At 44.9% G+C, this 22,929-nt stretch overlaps 2 protein-coding genes across 3 annotated transcripts in view; both read left to right on the forward strand.

Annotated features, from left to right (window-relative positions):
• hells (helicase, lymphoid specific) overlaps nt 1–22,929 on the forward strand; it is a 119,527-nt gene that overhangs the window by 65,060 nt on the left and 31,538 nt on the right. The gene's annotated exons all lie outside the window — the stretch shown is intronic.
• LOC119413836 (ras-related protein ORAB-1) lies at nt 1,523–10,549 on the forward strand. Of its 2 annotated transcripts, XM_037680911.1 has the most exons (7): nt 1,523–1,681; nt 1,769–1,934; nt 4,757–4,829; nt 5,522–5,617; nt 7,990–8,085; nt 8,290–8,421; nt 9,463–10,549. In XM_037680911.1, exons 2-7 carry the CDS (start codon nt 1,921–1,923, stop codon nt 9,661–9,663), a joined length of 612 nt encoding a protein of 203 aa, XP_037536839.1. In that variant the 5' UTR covers nt 1,523–1,681; nt 1,769–1,920; the 3' UTR covers nt 9,664–10,549. The 2 variants fall into 2 exon arrangements, with proteins under 2 accessions (XP_037536839.1, XP_037536831.1); XM_037680903.1 differs by having other exon boundaries at nt 1,523–1,934.

A 22,929-nucleotide genomic window follows, 5' to 3' on the forward strand; every position in this document is an offset into this window, starting at 1 on the left:
CTCAAACCTTACATTCACCAAAATCTTGAATAAGTTTGGAATAAATATGGAATAAATGATGCCACAAGGGTCAGTAAAATCTATAAGTTGTTTTTTTTTTTTTGTTGTTGCACAAGTCGGATCCTCCACGCCACCTGTCAATCAATCTTGTAGGCTCATCAGCATGACCAATCGGTGATCTCAGTTTGTCCCGAAGTGAAACGCCCCTTACCTGCAGGAGCTGGGGGGAGGGACAGGATTCATTCAACCTTTATTTATACAGGTTAGTCTCACTGTCCAGAGAACTCATTTTCAAGAGAGACCTGTATGTGTGAGGGAAGCACAGCGCTACGTCTGTAGCATCTTAGCTAGCGCGTCTGTATTGTGCACTGCAATACAGTTGTTGGTAGTTGTCGACCGCTACTGGAGGGGGAGTGTTAGGATCCATGAGAGAAGCGGAGCATTCACACAATGAGAGCTGTTTGTTAGGTTACTTCTTGTTTTATTTATTTTTTTATTCAACCTGTATTTATACAGGTAGTGTCACTGAGTCACGATGACTCATTTTCAAGAGTTGAAGAGTTTGTTGTGCCGTGCTCTCTAAAATAGCTACAGAGTCAAGTGTTTACTTATGTCGATAAATGATGTTTAACAACCCATTAAATTTTTTTATCTTCTTTGTTCATATTTTCTATTTTCATCTTTAAATCACTTCTTGGTCTGCTGCCTTCATACATCGCCTACACGTCACTGCGTGAGTGCAGCTACAGCATGCGCTCTCAGGACATTATTACCTGCAGTGTTCTCTCAGTGAGGACTGAATTAGGCAAAAGTTTCTTCTCCTACTCCACTCCTGTTTCCTGGAACATCTTGCAAAAAGATCTGAAGCTCTCGACCTTGACCTCTCTAAGTGTCTTCAAACATCTGCGAAGTTCCTGGCAAAAACCAATGCAGACATGTTCCTGTTTTTAGTTTTCTACAACATCTTACAGTTCTTTGTTACATTTTCTTTTAAATGCCATTTTATTTTCACGAGTTTAAAAAAAAATCATTTTTGTACGCATCCTTTATGATTGTCTGTTATTATCTTTGTTGTCCACTGTTGCCGTCACTCTTAGTTAAAATCAGGTCTCTCTTGTAAATGAGTCCCCAAGGCTCAATGAGATGAACTAAATAAAGGTTAATAAATGCTAAATACAACAAAGGTTGAATAAAAAATAATACACCAGAATACAGGAAATGGCATCTCCTTTATTCAGAATTTTCTGGGGGAGAACACCCAGACCCCCCACATTACAAATGCTTCTGACATCAATGGCCACCACGTTGTTCAAAGAGCCATTGTCAGCACTGGGGGCAAAGCACCCCTAAAGGTCAGATTGTAGAATCGCCCCTGCTCGTAAATAAAAGCTTTCTTTTTAGCTTTACCCGCAGCTCAGACAGGTTGTCAAGGTTTAGTTGAAGTCAAAGACCGGAAGTTGTGTGATAGTTTGACACGGGGCACTGACTGATTCCGCTTTGCCACGTTTCACTAAATGACGTAATCCCTCCGGTCGACAGTTTCTGCTGCAGTAACGGAACTCACTTAACGACGGCGACGAAACTAGCCAGCCGGCTAGCATAGACACCTGCCCCAATTCTCTGGATTCGGTTTTGCCTTACTACTAAAGAACTATTTATACGTCAGAGCACAAGGACTGAAGTAGGGTTAAACCAAGACACTTGTTTTGAGTTTGTTTTCTTTTCCCTTTCATCTCAGCTGCTAATGTTAGCCGTTTCCTGGTTGAAGTTGCAGCCATTTTGGATTTTTACGGAGAAAATAGCTAGCCGGTCGCGGTTTGGGGAGCTCTACAAGCTGGTCATCCATCCTGTTTTCATAACCACGCAACCGTCACTGTTTACCCGTGGACGAAAGGAGATTAACCACACTACGAGTCAACTATGAATCCCGAATAGTAAGTATCTTATTAAAACCAAACGCTGCGGTCGGGGAGCTAAAGTTAGCTTCGTGCTAACGCGTATCAGGATCGGCGAATTCAGCCAAAAAAACAAGAAACATCAGCTGACAGTGGCATTGTGTAACTGAGAACATTCAAGAACAACAGTTGAAGGTTTACACACTTTAGTGTAGTCGTTTTATCTCTGACATGTCAATGTTCGTTGTCCGTGAACCCGGTTAAGCAGGTGTTTGTTAGGGCGGTGAACAGCCTGCTTCAAGGCTCGGTTACAGTTCAGAACAAAGAGAAGTGTCCGAGTCTGACAGCTTGGGTTAACAACTGCTTTCATACTTTTCTAAGACGGTGCCCATATTGTCCAGTCGGTTTTATCAATCGATAATAATCGTGTCTCACGGTTCCGGACACAAAGCCTCAGTCGATCATGACTGTTTTCCTGAGGATGGTTGGTTTTACTCAGTAGTTGGTGTTTTCAGTAATATGGTTTAAAAGTGCTGAAGCAGTGCCTCCACCTCTCAGTCATGTGTAGGTCACATGCTACAGGATAGGCCCTCGATTTCCCCACAGCAATGTTGAGTAATCAGTTACTCAAGCTTTTTCTACTTCTTAGTTTCTCATTAATAAATGTGAACACAGATGGAAAGTGGGCCATTTGGACTAGTTTCTTCCTTGTTTGTATCACTGTGAATTTTAATTTATGTTGTCCATTGTAGCAACATTTCATGTCCACACTTATCTGTAGATGGATTTATAACCTACTGATGGTCCTTCCCTGTTTGTCAGCTGTTTGAAGACAGGAGTGTCAAAGTGGAGGAAACAGTTCAACTACGTTTTAGAGACTGAATTTATACATTTAAAGAATAGGTTAAGAAATGTCTGATTTACCTAATGTTCATCTTGGCTTCCATTGGGGTTTTCTAAATGAACATACCAGGATGAGTTCTGTGATGAATAAAAGAGAACAAGATGTACGGAGTAAGGTAAGTCGGATCAGTTTTAGTTTGTTTAGGATTGGGCCAAGACTCATTTGTCAGTCAACATATCAAGATGAGGACACTTGTTTGGGGACAGCACTGTCCATATTTTGGACAAAGATCTATGGTGTGAAAAAAAGAGTGAAGGAAGTATGCATCAATAATCCAGGTTAAACGATCTTTTAAAAGTTAAGTCAGGTCCTCTGGATAGATTCTTCTTGTAGAAACGTTTCGTCTTTTATCCCAAAGACTTTGTCAGTCTGGAGTGAAGGAAGTGCTGCTATGTTAAACAAAAAAAGACCAGCTACACGAAGGGGAACTTTCCGGTTTCAACCGTACTGTTCGTTAAATCTAGTCTCCAGTTAGTTTTGCACCTTGGTGCATTTTACCAAAACATTTCACATGTGGATCAGAACAATAAAAATCCCACGTCGTGATTTGCATGCGAGTTGAGCTTCCAAAAACAGAGCAGCTCGCTACAGTTTTAAAGCTCGGACGTTCACACTTAAGGTTAAAGTGGAAAAAGATCCACAAAGTCAAAGAAAAATCAAGAAAATCATCCCAGTCACATTTTTAAACTCTTGGGATCTGTCTAGATTAGATTCCAGATTATTTTCTCAATCTTGTGTTTTTAGTTTTTAAAGTTGTGTTGAGCTGGTCAGCTCTGCACAGGAGCATCTATTGTTCACAGCTTAATGAAGAAGGAATGACTGAGTCTGCTACAATAAGAGGTTGAACTGGAGTCGTTCTGGAGGGCTGGAAAGTATTCAGACTTCCAGTTTCAAGGGAAGAGTGAAAACAGAAATCTGCTGATAATTAACTATTTGTAGATTTCCCATATCTACTTTTTTTTTTACTTCCCCCACCCCATTTATCATTAGGTTGTGTGTAACTATCAGAAGTAGTTTTTAATTCTTGCTCTGCGTTTTGTTGATTAATTGCCAGAAATAATTATAGGAACCTAGAAAGCACCACACCTTTAAGTTTCTAAAACCTAAGTTGGATCAGTTCAAAAAGGAGGAAGCTGAAGCAGAACAAACATTTCCACATTTTTCACAAATGACTTGTTAGAAAGGTGCAGTTTTATGTGTCTAGTCAAGTGGGTACACACAAATAAATACTGCTGCTTCTTTGTTCTGATGTGGAAAATACTTATGGAGCTTTAGAAATAAAAGTGTGCATCCGTCCGGTACAGAGCGCACTCAGCGCAGGCTCAGATTTTGAGTCCAGTTGCTTCTAATTTCAAAATGGAAGTACTGGTAAGTGTTGTGTGAAGTCACCGTATCTTTGTGTACCTGCTATTAACAATTAGAAGGTAGAAAACTTAAGTAAATGATCTTCTGACAAAGTATAAATACACTTTTTCATCTCCAGTATCATGAGTATATACTGTACCTCCTCATTTCTTGGTAATTGTTATACGTTTATTGCACTGGAGTTCAGTGTTGCATAATCCACCTTTTAAGGTGGAACTTTTTAATGGGAGAGCTCTGACTTACAGAACAGCCAAGTTATCCTGTTCTGGAATCCCCATAAACATTTCCCAGTCTGCTGAGCTGGTGTTGACAGGTGTGTCATGTGACCAATACTGTTTGTCCCTCCTCCTCTTTTCAGTTGGCTTCACGTGTTTAGTCACATGATCAGGCTGAGCGCAGCACAGTGGGTTTCTCTGTCAAATGCAGAACTTTTAACTTCTGACAAGTGAAGAGCAATTATTTAAGAAGAATAATCCTAGAAATTTAAATATCTTGAGTCATGCGTGTATTTGCAGACAGTGGCACTGTTTTATAAACAGTAAGTAATGTGAACACCTTCTAACCATGTCTGTGTTTCTTTTTGTCTTCTCAGTGACTATTTATTCAAACTGCTCCTGATTGGTGACTCAGGTGTCGGAAAGTCTTGTCTTCTTCTTCGATTTGCAGTAAGTTTCCCCCGAATGAACCACATCTTTCTAAAAGTCATTTTGCTGTGATTTCTTACAGGTTTTAACAAATGTATTTTTAATCAACGTATTGACAACGGTCCTGTGGCTGGCTGGTGTCACTGGGCTGAGACTGTGGGAGAGTAGTTGACCACTCAATATTGCATACCAGTGTTTCCCCTAGTTAACTTGCCATGGTGGGGTGCTCATCTCATCCATGATTTTTGTTGACGGGGGTACGGACACATGTCTGAGCGCAGCAGTTTTTGAGTGGGGGGCATTCAGCTTGAGGGAAGAGGCAACGTGAGTGCTGCCTTTAGCTTTTTAGCTAGAGAGCCTGTATTTCGTGCCACTAGCTTAGTGCTATGTCAGTGCTGGGTGTGGGGGGACAAGTTCGGTTTGGTAGGTGGGGTGCTCAGTTCTGTTGACGGGGTGGGGCACCCTGCTTGTATAATGGTAGGGGAAACACTGCATATACTGTGATCAAGCAAGGAAATTAAGAACTCCTGTGAACTCTTCGAGACATTTTAGAGACTCCTCTGTGAATGCGGTCTTCCAGCTTTCCCAAACACACACAGCCCATTCTCCTTTAGAGACTTTGTTTGTTACTTGGGAAGGTTTTTGTTCATGAAACATTAAGCAGGATGTGAACAGAATATCTGAACCATCTCCCTGATTTTATTTCTCTGCAGGATGATACGTACACAGAAAGTTACATTAGCACTATCGGTGTGGACTTCAAAATACGAACCATAGAACTAGATGGGAAGACCATTAAACTTCAAATTGTAAGTAAAAGAAATGTTTTGTTTTGTAATTAATTTTGTCCAGTCTTTGTATCACTGTTCGAGTTAACTAAAAGCAGAGGTCTGACATTATTCTAAGCACTTTGAGATTGTCAAATCTCATATGAAGGCTCAAACCAACAGTAGATTACAGAATTAAATATCTTACAAGTGTAAGAGTTCAGTAGGGTTAATTTGAGTTAAATATTGTCTGTGTGAGAGGACTCGCTGTGTAATAATAATAATACTTTATTTGTATAGCACCTTTCAAACAAATGTTACAAAGTGCTTCACATTAATCACTTAAAACATAAATGACATCAGAAACACAAAAGTATACCAAATCAATTAAAATAACAACATAAAAAAGAAAGAAATTCAGATATTAAAAGCCTTATTAAACAAATAAGTTTTATCCAACATTTACCCCCAAAGTTTTGTAACTGCATGAGCTCCAACTCTGCTGCGCTCTGATTTTAAAGACAAGTCCTGTTGAAAACAATCTGACATCTAAAATGGTCAGTGTGAACACCTCCTGGGAGAGGAGACTAATACAGGCACTTATGGATTTTACAAAATACACTTTTTGAAGATGAGACTTAGAAGAAAACTGCAACACAAAGTTCAGGAGATAACGGTTACCGTACTTGCCACCGTACATAAGTCGCATTTATTATGCGTCACCGCTGACCACATGAAAACTTGGGCTGTTGTTGTGTCAAAAATTTATTGACTGTCAAATAGTGGCGTGGGAGCATGCACGGGAGGATTTTAACAAGAATTTAACAAGTTTAACACTTAAAAACAATTATTTGTTTGCTTGAAATTAGAGTACAGGTGTGTCTCAGTTGAACTTTTCCTAAATAAATTCACTTTAATTGTCAAATCAGCTGCATTTCTCCTGGGCAGTGCAGTGAAATGCAGCTGATTTGACGTTTGCTCCAAAAGTTCCAGAGCAGATGAAGGTGGCTCAGTACGGCAAGCCAAGTGTGTCATTAATAGCCACTTTTACCTATTAATGACACACTTGGCTTGCATATAGGTTGAGGGTCCTCTAGTGGCTGAAAATGGTAGAGTTCGATATTTTCCATGTCTGAATGAATGAAATCGTCAGATCTCAGCCAAAAATTTGGTTATAAATATTGGGGGGGGGGGGGGGGGATATTAGCAACTTTGGTGTATAAGTTCGCATGACTTGCTAATTTATGCAAAAAGGTGTTGAGTTATACAGTGAAAAATATGGTAATTTATTTCATATATCTTTGGTTTCAGTAAATATCCTGGTGTCAGACTTCAAATCTAACTCTTTGAAGTAGAGGGTGGCAGCTGTATTTTAATTTATTTATTTGAAGGAAAATGGTGGACACACTGGGGCTCCTGTTGAGCTGCTCACAGGGTGGCTTGTGTCTCCTTCCTGGCAGCTTCGCTCTCAGCAGCAGTTTGTGAATGAGTTTAGGCCAGAGGGCTTCAGGGAGTGTTTCCTGTCCAGCCCTCTTATGAAGGAGACGTTGGAATAACTAAACATAAACATCAGTGTTTGGTCATGACAACAGTGACGACATGACATGAAACAAGAGCAGAACTGAGGAGAAGACACATTTAAAATCACCTTGCTGCCAGCACATAGTCTGTGTCGAGCATTAGTTTTTGTAATTTTATTTGTAACTCCGCTATTCTTGAATCAAGTTTATAAAGAGGCTGTTTGCAAAATAGAAAAAATATCGATCCATGTCCTTCTGGGACTTTATGATGCTTCAACTTTAAATAAAAATGAAATGAAGCACTTTAACGGTAGTTTAACTTGCACAATCTGATATTTGTGGGTTCACAGCTATAAACGGGTGAAGTCTGCCTTCTTCACAACTTGTTGCTTGTCTTGATAGCTTGTGTTCTCCATTTAGCAGGCTAGCTTCTCTTCTCGTCCGTTTCCCACAGCACATATAAAGTTGCTTTACAGCCTCGCATGCAGTCAGGCCTTTTGTTTTACCCAAACAGCTGAGCTTTTTCAACGTGCCTGTATGAGACCACAGGTGGTGCTGAAAGCCTGCTCTGCTTTTGTTCTGCTGACGACGTGAGCACATCTCAAGTAAAAGTTGAACAGCATCAGCTTTAGGGTTGCATTAAAACATTTAGTGTGAGACATGTAGAATTTGATGACTGAAAGAAACACAAAGCATCAACATTAAATATGAATAACAGGACAGACAGATTGATTTTTTTTTTAGAATAGACATTTTGAGCTCTTGGGGAAACTGTAAACATGATTATCTTAACTGTCGTAATAGTTGTTTTAAACTTTTAATAATATATATCTATAATCTTTCCCTGTGTTATTGCTAAACAAAATATCTGCTAATCTTTTTTTCCTCCGTCAGTGGGACACAGCGGGACAGGAGAGATTTCGTACAATCACATCCAGCTACTACAGAGGTGCTCATGGTATCATTGTAGTGTACGATGTCACAGACCAGGTAGGTCCAACACGTCTCGCAGTCGTCACTCGAATATCTGCAGCAGGTCACATTGTGCCTAAACAGAACATTTCTACTAGTTCAGTAAAAGAAGTGGAGAACGATGAGAAATGTTTAAATCTGTTGATATCCAGTGAATATACACAGGCTCTACTGAACACCTCTTCTAAACTGCACACGTTTGATCTGTTGGTTTCATCTCAGGAGTCCTTCAACAACGTCCAACAGTGGCTACAAGAGATTGATCGCTATGCCAGTGAAAACGTCAACAAGCTACTGGTTGGAAACAAGTGTGACTTGACAACAAAAAAGGTGGTGGATTATACAACAGCAAAGGTGAGGCACCTGGGTGTGCACACACACACACACACACGAGCTGTGACTTGAGTTTATTTGTTTAATTTTATTATTTTAGTTTCAGTGTGTTGAAAGGTGATCCGGTCACAGTGAAATGTTGTTTAACTAGTCCAACAAAGTTGAGTCAGGTCGTCTGGCCCCAGGATTTTCTACCTGGATTATTGAGCTTGATCTTTGATGTTTTGAACCACTTTGACATGGCTGTCTCAGAGGAGTCGACAGCGGAGAGAGTGGGCTCCAGAAACCATCTTATCACCATCAAACTGGTTGGCCCACTATGGGAGTGCGCTACTTGTGGGACTGAGTTTGTTTGTGGCTCCTCGGACTAATGAAGTCCTTTGGATGAAAGACGAAACGTCTCGACAAAAAGAAACTGTCCAGATGACCTGGATGAACTTTGTTGGATTCTTTATCTGGATTACTGAGCATGAACTTTGATGTTTTTTAACTAGTGTGTGATCAATAGAGGTTTACTTGAAACATTTTGATGAGGAACTCGTCATTTGACTGTCATTAGTGAAAATGTGAGAAAAGTCTGAGTGAAGTTCGAGGCAGATTGTTTGAGGGTCGTTACTTCAGATGATTTGGTGTCTCGGTCAAAACCTTTCCTCCTTGTTCCTGAGCTCCGTGTTGGACTCCGACCTGCCACTGTAACAACTCCGCTTGATGACGGAGCACATGGGTTAAAGGTGGACAATAAATACACCTCCTCTTCTTTTTGCTTGATTTAAAAGTTGTTTTTTAAAAAGTATTTAGGCCGTTTCAATTCAGTAGGTACGGACTACAAGACGTCCCAAAACAACTTGTCTTTAAGTATGAGTAACTTTTCTGACTCAGCCTGACGTTTGCTGAATGTGCTGTGAAAATAAAACTCCAGGCACTTTTCTTTCTAAATGTTTTGTACAGCTGCATGTTTTTGTTGGATGTTTAACCCAAATTAGTTTTTGTCATTTGTTACAGCTTTGCGGTGCTCTAATGCACAATAAATGTAAAACCAAGCGCTGTCTTTCTGTTCTCCAGGAGTTTGCTGATTCTCTGGGAATTCCCTTTTTGGAAACCAGCGCCAAAAATGCCACCAATGTAGAGCAGGCCTTTATGACCATGGCTGCAGAAATCAAGAAGAGGATGGGCCCCGGGGCCACCGCCGGAGGAGGCGAGAAGCCCAATGTGAAGCTGACTCCAGGCACTACTGTCAAGTCTTCATCAGGAGGATGCTGCTGAGAGAAAAACCACTTTGCCCTTTCCACACCTGGCCCCTTTACTCTGCAGGCCCATCATGTGCGCTGCCACCGCCCCGTCTAAACACCACTGTGTCCCAATGAAGCCCCCACCACAAGCAAGACCGGACAGGGAAGACTTGATTTCTGTTTATGTGAGAACAAGATGAAGTCGCCTGTATTTGTACTGTACATAATGTAGCCGCACTACCAAAAACAACTAAAGCATCTTTCTAGTCTTACTGTCCAGGTGTTGATGACAAATTCTACTGATGGTTGATCATTTGACTTCCCCCTCCTCCTTTCCCGTCCAGCTCCAATCTGTCAGAGACTAATTTGGCCCTCTGAATGCAGGTTCAGAACAACGTTGTGTTGTGTGTGTGCGTGAGAGAGAGTGTGTGTTTTTCTGCATTCCTACAGCAGGGTTGGTAAGCCCATTGGTTTCTCTAAGGTTTCTGTTCTTCTGTGACTGCTGTCTTTTTCAGCATGCGTCTGTCAGTCTGTCTCCATTTGAAGGTGTTTTTAATTTTTTTTTCTTACCAACCTCTGCACAACATTGTCTCAGCTGTTCTGAAGTCAAGTGCAACAGTATATGTACATAAACATTATGTATATATATGTAAAATGGAGTTTGCCAGTTCTCTTGTTTGACACATTATTGAATTGGTCTTGAATCTTTGCATTAAATTTGTGGCTGAAGACAACTGTAAGTTTGTTGCTCAACATGTAACACTTTAATTGAAAATAAATATTGTACTATCATACTGTATGCAAGGATTCTTGTTGACACGTGAAGAACAGTCTGATTTATTTAATCTATGACATGTGACATATATGCTCTCATGGTAGAAGACCTTTGCATTTTCATGGTTCGTTCATATTAAAAAGCAGCACATAGTTTGAACTTTAGGGTCTTTATTCTTTTTGTGCTCAAGTTTTATCTTAAGACCGTCTTATCCTGAGAAATGGACTTCTAGCTGTTTTGGTCAAACCTTTAACATAATGTGTGATATCATACAATAATGTATATACACAATAATAACTTTACACTCGGTGTGTGAATGACTCAGCTACAACCACATCGAAGTTTAGCTCAGTATCTAAAAACAGAGTGTTAGTAATTTATTTGTGTTTGCTGATGTCGATTAGCTGAATGAGGTTGACTAAGTCAATCAGTTGGAGGCATGCGTCCAAAGATTATTTACTGCATGATTCATTGAGATATTTTGCTAAAAGACAAAAGTGGAGTTCAAGGAGTTGTCAATTTTTTTTTTTTTTTTTAATCTTGTGTGATCTGTTGGTGCTCAAAATGTGTTTGGGATCAGTCTCAGCTACTACCACATCAAATTTCCCTATAATGACTCAACAATGTGTTTTTTAAGGTCAGTTGATTGTGTCAGCCATCTTGAATGGAGCTGACTTCAGCTACAAGAATTTCTAGATGTACGGCCATTGATTACTTTCTGCAGGTTTTATTCAAACTCAAACTGGTTCATGAGATTTTGCTAATAGACATTAATATGAATGTTAGTTTTGCCTTTCTGAGGCGAGCAATAAATTCCTGTCTGTCAGAACAGTGCTTCACTGCGTCAGGTCACAACACAACCGTCGGCCAGAAATGCACACATGGATTAAAGTGCAACCGTGAGGATGTTTTTAAATGGTCACAAAATCCCAGAACTTCTCATCCTGTGTTCAGCATAATGGTACTGTTACTTCTTCCAGTTATTTAATGGTTAACAAAGGTGCACCACAAGGCTCCATCTTAAGACGCACCCTGTTTACAATCTGCATACTGTAGGTAATGTAGGTTAGAGCATCCTTACATTTCTATGCTGATGACAGTTGTTTGTTGTCAAGCTGAAACAGTTGATAAGGTTTTCCAGCATTTGCAATCCGCTTTCGACATCATCCAGTCTGATTTGTTTTGTCTCAAACTTGTTCTTAACGCCGACAAAACCAAAAAGATGCTTTCAAACAGGAAGTTGGTCCCAGCAGTTCTTCCTCTGATTTTATCCTCAAATGGTGTCCCCATTGAGTGCAGCCAGGGGGTGGAGGGATTCCGGTTCGGTGACCTCAGGATTCCTTCTCTGCTCTTTGCAGATGATGTGGTCCTGTTGACGTCATCATGCTGTGATCTTCAGCTCTCACTGGAGCGGTTCGCAGCCGAGTGTAAAGTGGCTGGGATGAGAATCAGCACCTCCAAATCTGATGCCATGTTCCTCAACCAGAAAAGGGTGGATGCTCTCTTCAGGTCGAGGGTGAGGTTCTGCCTCAAGTGGAGGAGTTCAAGTATCTTGGGGTTTTGTTCATGAGTGAGGGAAGAACGGAGCATGAGATTGGCAGATGGATTGGTGCAGCATCTGCAGTATTGTGGACTCTGTACTGGTTTGTTGTGGTGAAGAAGGAGCTGAGCTGTAAGGCAAAGCTCTCTTTTTATCAGTCAGTCTACGTTCTTACCCTCACCTATGGTCATGAACTCCTGGTAGTGACCAAAAGAATGAGATTGCGGATAAAGTTGGTTGAAATGAGTTTCCTCCTCAGGGTAGCTGGACTCTCTCTTAGAGATAGAATCAGAATCAGAATAAGCTTTATTATCATTGCCTCGAGATACAACGAGAATATGTCCGTACAGTTGTCCGAAAGATGGGTGGAATGCACGTAGCTGCTGCTATATAGCGCAGCCTTCTTCTCCTTTTCAAAATACAATTTTGTAGATAGAAAAAAGGGACAAACCCATGAGGAGAGGATAGTGGCATTACAAAAAAGATCTTGTCACACCTTGTCTTAACAGGACACGATTTAAGACATCAAAAACTGTGCCAGCAGCACATTTATGAACACGCTACATATGCATTTGACGACGAGGTAGTCCATGAAGTACAAGCAGATAGTCCATTGTCCTGATAAGATGATGGTCAGCCAGCACAGATCTGACCTAGTTCTGATAAGCCTCCACAGAAGATGAGAGGGGGGGGGGGGGGGATGCGATAGATGAAGCTTTTCCTTAGTTTACACATTTCCCAGGCGAAATTGATAAGTCTGCCTATTTCACGGCAAACTGGGGAGTCAGATTACATAATCCACAATTGTTGATTTATTCAGGCAGACTATTTTTCCTTATCAGCCCTGAGTTATACTGGTACTTCCAAGGTCCGAAATGGCCAGATTAGGGTGCATTCTACTGGTCTGTGCTTACGAGCCTCTTCAAGATTGTCTTCATGCTGATGAATTCCAAATCCGCAGGTGACCTGCGATTCAAATCACTTCCATCTTACGGTTTAGCTCGTAAATCAGCTGATTTTGAGTCCTCAAAGCATGACCCAAACCTTCACATAGGCATCAGCCTAACGAGGGCCAAATTAGCTGCGCCCGTCTTCTTTGTATGTTGATAAACCGGGATCCAGACTATTCCAAAAACAGGAAACCTGTTATCATAAATCGAATTATATGCATTTCTGTGTCCTCGATCGACAGCAGAGGTAGACACATCACATTCCACTTCCCAGAGATATATCCAGCTGCATGCATGTCGTTCGAGCAAATGAGGGTTCTCCAGGACCCTGTCGCTTTGTTGAAAAGATTTTGTCATTTGCGTCGAAAGTCCAGTTGGTCAAATCCAAAACAGTAGTTTTCATTTTGGAAGATGTGTAAAATAGGAGCTACTCCGATACACAGACAGAGAGCAAACAAGCAGGAGGAGAACAGGGAGAGGGAAGAGAACACATGCACCTCGTTACAGAGCCAGTGAGGAAAAAAAATAGTGTGAGAAGTTCAGTTACCTGGGAGAGACTTGGAGTAGAATCGCTGCTCCTTCACATCGAAAGGAGCCATTTGAGGTGGTTTGGACATCTGGTAAGGATGCCCCCTGGGCACCTACCTAGGGAGGTGTTTTGGGCATGTCCGACTGGGAGGAGACCCTGGGGAAGACCCAGGACATGCTGGAGATACTGTCTCTCGGTTGGCCTGGGAACACCTTGGGCTCCCCTCAGAAGAGCTAGAAGAGGTGGCTGTGGAAATGTCTGGGCCTTTCTACTCAAGGTGTTGCCCCCCTGACCCGACTTCGGAACAGGCCGAAGGTAATGGATGGATGGATGATATTCAAGTTTCTGTAGTAGAATATTGTGATCAACAGTATCAAATGCAGCACTGAGGTCTAATAGGACCAATGTAGACACCTGTCCATTGTCAGAGGCCATGAGAATATCATTAGTAACTTTCACCAGTGCAGTTTCAGTGCTATGGTGAACTCTAAACCCTGACTGAAACTCTTCAGATTATTTCTTTGCAGATGTTCACGCAACTGACCTGCAACTAGTTTCTCTAAAATTTTTTAGATGAAAGTTAGATTGAATATAGAGCATGGATCTTTTTGGTTAGATTGGATATAGGTCTATAATTGGCTAGGATTCCTGAGTCAAGGTTATGTTTCTTAAGTAAAGGTTTAATTAAGGCAATATTAAAGCTCTGTGATATGTCACCATTCATTAGAGACAAATTAAGCAAAGCCAAAATGTCCATCCATCCATCCATCCATCCATCCATTTTCTTCCGCTTATCCGGGGTTGGGTCGCAGGGGTAGCAGCCTAAGTAGGGAGGCCCAGACTTCCCTTTCCCCAGCCACTTGGGCCAGCTCTTCCGGGGGAATCACGAGGCGTTCCCAGGCCAGCCGAGAAACATAGTCCCTCCAGTGTGTCCTGGGTCTTCCTCTGGGCCTCCTTCCGGTGGGATGTGTCTGGAACACCTCACCAGGGAGGCGTCCAGAAGGCATCCTAAACAGATGCCCGAGCCACCTCAACTGGCTCCTCTCGACATGGAGAAGCAGTGGCTCTACTCTGAGTCCCTCCCGGATGATCGAGCTTCTCACCCTGTCTCTAAGGGAGAGCCCAGACACCCTGCGGAGAAAACTCATTTTGGCCGCTTGTATCCGAGATCTCATTCTTTCGGTCACAACCCAAAGCTCGTGACCATAGATGAGGGTAGGAACGTAGATCTATCGGTAAATTGAGAGCTTCACCTTTTGACTCAGCTCTCTCTTCACCACGACAGACCTGTACAGCGCCCGCTTCACTGCAGATGTTGCACCTATCCGCCTATCGATCTCACACTCCATTTTTCCCTAATTCGTGAACAAGACCCCAAGATACTTGAACTCCTCCACTTGGGGTAGGACCTCCTCCCTGACCCGGAGAGGGCACTCTACCCTTTTCCGGCTCAAGACCATGGCCTCGGATTTGGAAGAACTGACCTTCATCCCGGCCGCATCGCTTTCGGCTGCGAACTGCTCCAGCGAAAGCTGTAGATCACGATCTGATGAAGCAAAAAGCAGAGACGCAATCCTAAGGCCACCAAAACGGATCCCCTCAACACCTTGGCTGCGCCTAGAAATTCTGTCCATAAAAGTTATGAACAGAATCGGTGACAAAGGGCAACCTTGGCGGAGTCCAACTCTCACCGGGAACAAGCCTGACTTACTGCCGGCAATGCGGACCAGGCTCTGACACTGGTCATACAGGGACCTAACAGCCTGTATCAAAGGGCCCGGTACCCCATACAACCAGAGTACCCCCCAAAGGGTCCCCCGAGGGACGCGGTCGAATGCCTTCTCCAAGTCCACAAAGCACATGTAGACTGGTTGGGCAAACTCCCACGCACCCTCCAGGACCCTGCTGAGAGTGTAGAGCTGGTCCAGTGTTCCACGGCCAGGATGAAAACCGCACTGCTCCTCCTGAATCTGCGGTTCGACTATCCGACGGACCCTCCTCTCCAGAAACCCCGAAAAGCCCTTACCAGGGAGGCTTAAGAGCGTGATTCCCCTGTAGTTGGAACACACTCTATGGTCCCCCTTTTTGAATGGGGGACCACCACCCCGGTCTGCCAATCCAGGGGAACTTCCCCCGATGTCCACGCAATATTGCAGAGTCGCGTAAGCCAACACAACCCTACAACATCCAGAGCCTTAAGGAACTCTGGGCGAATCTCATCCACCCTTGGGGCCCTGCCACCGAGGAGCTTTTTAACCACCTCGGTGACCTCAGCACCAGAGATTGGAGGGCCCGACCCAGAGTCCCCAGGCTCCGCTTCCTCAATGGAAGACGTGCCGGTGGGATTAAGGAGGTCTTCAAAGTATTCCGCCCACCGACCCACAACATCCTGAGTTGAGGTCAGCAGCACACCACTCCCACTATAAACAGTGTTGGTGGCGTACCGCTTTCCCCCCCTGAGACGCCGGATGGTGGACCAGAATTGCCTCGAAGGCGTGTGGAAGTCATTCTCCATGGCCTCTCCGAACTCCTCTCATGCCCGAGTTTTTGCCTCAGTAACCACCCGAGCCGCATGTCGCTTGGACTGCCGGTACCCATCAGCTGCTTCCGGGGTCCCACAGGCCAAAAAGACCCGATAGGACTCCTTCTTCAGCCTGACAGCATCCCTCACCGACGGTGTCCACCATCGGGTTCGAGGGTTGCCGCCGCGACAGGCACCGACAACCTTGCGGCCGCAGCTCTGGTAAGCCGCCTCGACAATAGAGGCACGAAACATGGTCCACTCAGACTCAATGTCCCCCACTTCCCTCGGAACATGTTCAAAGTTCTCCCGGAGGTGGGAGTTGAAACTCTGTCTCACAGGAGACTATGCCAGACATTCCCAGCAAACCCTCACAATATGTTTGGGTCTGCCAGGTCTGACCAGCATCCTCCCCCACCATCGGAGCCAACTCACCACCAGGTAGTGATCAGTTGACAGCTCCGCCCCTCTCTTCACACGAGTGTCCAAGACATGTGGCCGCAGATCAGATGAGACGATGACCAAGTCGATCATCGAACTACGGCCTAGGGTGTCCTGGTGCCAAGAGCACATATGGACACCCTTATGCTTGAACAAGGTGTTCGTTATTGACATTCCATGACGAGCACAGAAGTCCAACAACAGAACACCACTCTGGTCCAGATCAGGGGGGCCGTTCCTCCCAACCACACCCCTCCAGGTCTCACTGTCATTGCCCACATGAGCATTGAAGTCCCCCAGCAGAACAAGGGAGTCCCCAGGAGGTGCACTTTCCATTACCCCCTCCGAGGACTCCAGAAAGGGTGGATAATCTGAACTGCTGTTTGGTGCATAAGCACAAACGACAGTCAGAACCCATCCCCCCACACGTAGGAGGAGGCCACCCTCTCATTCACTGGGGTGAACCCCAACACACAGGCACCAAGTTGGGGGGCAATAAGTACGCCCACGCCTGCTCTGCGCCTCTCACCAGGGGCAACTCCAGAGTGGAAGAGTGTCCAGCCCCTCTCAAGGAAACTGGTTCCAGAGCCCGAGCTATGCGTAGAGGTGAGTCCGACTATTTCTAGCTGGAACCTCTCGGCCTCACACACCAGCTCAGGCTCCTTCCCCACCAGTGAGGTGACATTCCACGTCCCAATAGCCAGCTTCTGTAGCCGAGGATCAGACCTCCAGGGTCCCCGCCCTCGGCCACCACCCATCCCACATTGCACCCGACCCCTTTGGCCCCTCCCACAGGTGGTAAACCCATGGGAAGGGGGACCCACGTCTCCTCTTCGGGCTGTGCCCGGCCGAGCTCCATTGGTAAAAGCCCGGCCACCAGGTGCTCGCCCGCGTGCCCCACCTCCAGGCCTGGCTCCAGAGTGGGGCCCTGGTGACCCACGTCCGGGCAAGGGAACACTAGGTCCATTTATTTGTCTCATCATCGGGGTCTTTGGGCTGCACTTTCTCTGGTCCCTCACCTAGGACCTGTCTGCCATGGGTGACCCTACTAGGGGCATAAAGCCCCTGACAGCATAGCTCCTAGGATCATTGGGACACTCAAACCCCTCCACCACGGTAAGGTGGCAGCCCAGGGAGGGGAAAAAATCCAAAATGTGGTTATTAATAAAGGGAAATACATCTTTAAATAGCCTGGTTGAGATGGGATCTAGCAGACGTAGATGGTTTGAATCAAGCTATTATTTTTGACAATTCAGAGAGCTCAACAGGACAAAAACAGTCCAAACATAAATCAGGTTCTAGTGACATTTTTAAAGTTGTCTCCTATGACAGAACCAGAAGCGATACTAGGAGTGTTAGTTTGAATTTTTCCCTAATTAAAATAACTTTATTTATAAAGAATGCCATGAGCACTTTTTTATGTTAGCAGACTATCTCTCCAAGATAAGTAAAATTCTTAAACGTTAGTGGAGCGCCATTTTCTTTCCAGCTTCCTAGATGCCTGTTTTAAAGTACGTAACTCAGAATTGAACCAAGGAGCCAGTCTGTGTTGATTGATTACTTTCTTTTTCAGCAGCTTTATCGAGGGAAGTTTGCAAAGAAATTGTAAATTTCTCTGGTGTATTACCGGTACTCTGTAAGACAGAGGAAAACAATGATGGAAGAGAATCTTTACATTTGGTTACAGCATTTTCTGATAAACACCTGCTAAGATGAAGTTTAATCACAGTGACTGTGTAATAATTTAATGTAAACTCAAAGGTAATTAAAAAAATTATCAGGTGATCATCCATTATATTTTACCTGCTTTTCCTTTTTGGGTGGCATGGGTCACTGGTGCCCATATCCAGCCATCACTGTGCGAGGGGCGGGGGACACCCTGGACATCTCCATTCCATCACAGGGCCACAGACAGACGAGACAACCATTCACCATCTCACTCACACCCAGGGACAATTTAGAGTTATCAGTCATGCATGTAATACGTTATAACATGAATGGTTTTGGTGTGTGGGAGGAAATTGGAGTGCCCAGAGAAAACCCACGCACACACAGAGAGCACATGCAAACTCCACCCAGAAAGGTCCCGGGCCAGGATTTGTAACTGGCAACCTTCTCGATGAGAGGGTGAGATAGCTGAAGCACACACCTGCCTCCACCCTCATTTGCCCCACTCTGTGCCCTTGAGCAAGGTCCTTAACCAAGTTAGCCCCCATCATCTGCTCTTCTGGGCACCCTAGATAGCAGCTCTCTGCTCCACAGAGGGCTGTGGTAGCTCGGTATTCTGTGGTTGTGTCAGGAAGGGCATCCGGCGTAAAATAATTGCCAAGTCTTCGTGCGATTTAGTTCTCTGTTGCGACCCCTGAAGAAGAGAGCAGCCGAAAGAAGAAGGAAAAAAGTCTCATTGAGCCCCAAGGACTCATTTACAAGAGAGACCATTGGTTACGTACTGTAACCCCAGATTCTATGAGTATAGGCGTAGCCCTTTAAGGCTGTCACTGGTGGGTTTATCCCGTAATGCAAAGCATCGCACTGAAAAAATTTAGTCCACGCCCACCTGTTGTGTGGGCCCCACCCGGTCCGTATAAATTACGTTAAGAGCGGGTAATCGGCTCCTAAATAGCTTTTTCCTTAAGCCATTTAGGAGCCAGTGAGGCCCGACGCTTAAAGGGCTACGCCTATACTCATAGAATCTGGGGTTATAATACGTAACCAACGTTCTATTTCGTATGGGCTTCGCCATTTAAGGCTGTCGCTGGTGGGTTAAGGGCGAAGCATGATGTAGTCTCCGCCTCACTGGGTCCATTCGAACACCATAAGGAGCGTCCACTTGCCCAAAAAACATCTAGTCACTCAGCTCTCCATGTGCGTAAATACGCGTTGCGTAATTACACGCACCGTGTACAGACGCGCACTACGTAGTTTACGTGTTCCGAGTGCATGAACGCCCTAGAAAGGTTTTCAACGGGAAAGAGGAGAAGCTGAAAAAGGCCGTGAACAGAGCAGATCCACGGCTCTTTAATATGAACAGATTAATAATAAGTGAACTGATTATTAATCAAATAAACTGATTGATGCAGGAAAGTCATGAACTGATTAGTGACAATAGAACAAGAACAACAGTCATAACCTGTGACTGATAACAACATCTCACACTGTAATGCATGCAGTCAGATGTGAGTTTAAATGAGATTCCATGAAACAACAATATTCATTCAGTTAAGGCACTAAGGACAGTATGTGTCATGGAACGAGCAGTCACATCACGTAAATAGAAACAAATAAATGAGCAGGGTGTTGACCATGCGGCCGCAGTGCAAATATCCTGCATTGTTATACCATTATGCAAAGCAGATGAAGATGCAATACCTCTGGTCGAATGCGCCCTGTGGTTGTCAGGAGGCTCTAAATCTGATGCTCTGTAGGCTTCAGAAATGGCCTCATACAGCCAGTGTGACAGGCGCTGGATGGATAACGGGCGACCTGCTGATGCACTCTAAGTGCACAAACAAATGTTGAGTTTGACGCAGTGCCGCCGTGCGTGCTACATAATACGTCAACGCACGCACAGGACAGAGAAAATGAAAATATGCTTCTTCTTCTGATTTATGGGGAGGAGGGAAAAAAATCCCTCCAACGATATCACTCTTGATTTAAATGAGCTCTTGATCTTTTTAGGCATAAAAGCTGGGTTAAGCCTCAGATCAGCTGAGCTGCCATCAGCCTGAATTCTGAGACATGACGGAGTGACAGAGAGGGCAGATAAATCACTCACCCTCTTAGCGGATGTTAAAGCCAACAGCAGGGCTGTTTTAAGAGACAAGAATTTAATCGGAACCTGATCTAGTGGCTCGAGTGGAGCTTTGATCAGGGCTCTCAGAACCAGCATTAAAACTCAATGTGGAGAAAGTGTGCGTGATGCAGGCCTGCGCCTCTGTACACCTTTCTGAAAAAAAAAACGCTTCATCAGGGGATGATTAAAAGCTGTTCTGTCCCCGAAACCTTCGTGACGAGAAGAGATGGCTGCAGCATACGTTTTAATCGTGCTGAATGCCAGATTTCTGTCCATCAGCTGCTGCAGAAAGGACAGCACGCCACCTAGTGGACATGAGGTGGCCTCTACACCTTTCTCCGTATACCAGCGCTGAAAAAGCTGTCCATTTTGATGTGTACAGCGCTGTGGTAGAGGCAGCACGTGAAACCTGGATCGTGCACACCACATCTTGAGAGAGACCCATCCTCTCTAAAACGGATCCGCTCAGCGGCCAGACCCAAAGGTGCTGGCCTATTTCTGGGTAACTCCTGATCGTTCCTCCCACCTGGAGGAGAGCATCCTCCCTCCGAGCGTTCACGTGCTCGGCAGCCACCAGGAGGTCTGTCAGTCCCTCCTCCCTAACTTGGTTCAGAAACCATGATATCAGACGGAGTGGGGAAATGCGTAAAGAAGCATTTTGGGCCATGGGCTGTGAGCAAACGCGTCCACCCCTAGCGGTGGTTCGTCCCACGGGCTCAGTGAGAACCATAGTTGACACTGAGCGTTCTCTCGTGTGTCAAACAAGTCCACGGCTGGTCTGCCAAATTTCTGCCACGTCTGAGCCATCAACTCGGGATAGAGGCTCCAGTCCCCGTGACGCGGACTGCCCCTGGACATCACATCCGCCCTTCTGTTCAGAACACCGGGGATGTACACTGCTCTGATGGAGAGCAGATTTGGTGTGCCCAACACAGCAGCCGTCCTGCAATGTGTAACATTTGGGCTGAGCGCCCCCCCCCCCCCCCCCGCCGGTTTATGTATGCTGCAATCACTTGTTGTCTGTGTGAATCAAAACATGTTGATTCCGCAGCACAGGAGCAAAATGTTGAATCACATTCAAAACCGTGTGACACTCCAAAACATTTATATGAGCTGCTGTGTGGGGTGGCCACAGTGCCACAGTGACCGCGTTTAGCTTCACTCCCAGATAACCGATCGTCTGGGCTGGGTGAACTGAGCTCTTCCCCGGTTATGGTGAAGCCCAGATTTTGCAGGTGTGATGTCAGCGCCTGAGTTGCACTGCTGCCACCTGTCTGGAAAAAGGGTCAGCAGCAACAGATCGTCCAGATAAAACAGAATTCTCATCCCTGCTCTGTGTAGCTGCTGCAGCTCACAGTTGAAAATTGACAAATCTAAGATGGGTCTCATCCCTCGGGTCCGTTTTGGGACCAGGAAGTGACGAGAGTAGAACACTGTGTTTTTTTCTCTTTCTGGAACCCTGGAAATTACTTTTTGTTATCAGAATTTCCTGAACTTCTGTGTGGAGGAACATCATCTGTTCTGGAGATGACAGAAACGTCTCTAAAGTTCCTCCAAATGGGGGGTTTGAGCTGTAAAGTGCAGTGTGTATCCCCTGCTGATAAGACGGTTCATCCATCCGTCTAGAGCGCACGCTCGCTGCCACTCCAAGTAACGTTCGGAAGCGGGCACGCGTTTATGCTGTGTCACATTTTTTACAGACGCCAATCACCGCCGTCATGTGCTGCGGAGGCATACTCCGAGCCACCCAAGGAGGTTTCCTCAGGGGGCCCTGAAGGCGCTTCTGTGCTGCGCTCAGGCTGCGGGCTCACATCCGTGCTGATGTGAGCTGGCTCGCGCTGAGGGGAGGCACGCGCGCCCCTGGGCATGTGGAGCCATGTAGGTGAGAGCTGCCGCGGGGGCGCACGTTTATCACCGCTGCGGTCAGAACAGGCAGCGCACAGCTTGGGCTGAGAGCGAGGTTTCCCACTGGACTCGGTCTGCTGAAAACATTCGCTTTGGCTGCTGTGTCACTCACGCACGCATTTTGTGTATTTTCAGAGTCAGAGTTTCTTTATTGTCATTCGCACCTCATGTGGTACATGTGGTGGAGCAAAATTATGTACACAAGGTCCCAGTTACATCCAACAATAAAATGTATAAGAAAAACAGTAATAACATCTAAGATATGAACTAAGAAAAACATCAACTAAAAATACACTAAGCACTAACAGCATAAAAACATTAAGTCGAACATCAGCACAAACATGAACGAGTCTGTGTGAGTAGATGTGCACGCATGAACACATCAACAATGAAACAGATCAGCAGCAACATGAAACAGATCAGCAGCAACATGATATGGTTTTTCACAGTGATTATTCTAATTAGAGATTCATGAGTCTAACAGCCACAGGGTAGAAGCTGTTCCTCAGTCTAGTGGTTCTACACTTAATGCTCCTTAACCTCCTTCCTGAGGGGAGTGGGGCAAAAAGTGTGTGTGCTGGGTGAGTGAGGTCCTTCATGATGCAGGTGGCCCTCTTCCTGCATCTGGAGGTGTAGATGTCTGTGATGGTGGGGAGGCTGATTCCGACAGACTTCTGTGCAGCCTTCACCACTCTCTGCAAAGCTTTTCTTTCTGCAGCTGTGCAGCCTCCATGCCATACGTTGATGCTGGAGCACAGGATGCTCTCCACTGCACACCTGTAGAAGGAGGTGAGGACTGAGCTTCCCAGACCAGCTCGCCTCAGCCGTCTGAGGAAGTAGAGTCTC

The sequence above is a fragment of the Nematolebias whitei genome, chromosome 1 (genome assembly GCF_014905685.2).
Source record: "Nematolebias whitei isolate Nwh7 chromosome 1, NemWhi1, whole genome shotgun sequence".
In the NCBI taxonomy this organism is placed as follows: domain Eukaryota; kingdom Metazoa; phylum Chordata; class Actinopteri; order Cyprinodontiformes; family Rivulidae; genus Nematolebias; species Nematolebias whitei.

Bases quoted from the DNA above. Each gene is read 5' to 3' on its own strand.
- LOC119413836 (XM_037680903.1), top strand. The intron at 4,830-5,521 runs GTAAGTTTCCCC...ATTTCTCTGCAG, and splicing joins GTCTTCTTCTTCGATTTGCA to GATGATACGTACACAGAAAG. The intron at 8,086-8,289 runs GTAGGTCCAACA...GTTTCATCTCAG, and splicing joins TGTACGATGTCACAGACCAG to GAGTCCTTCAACAACGTCCA.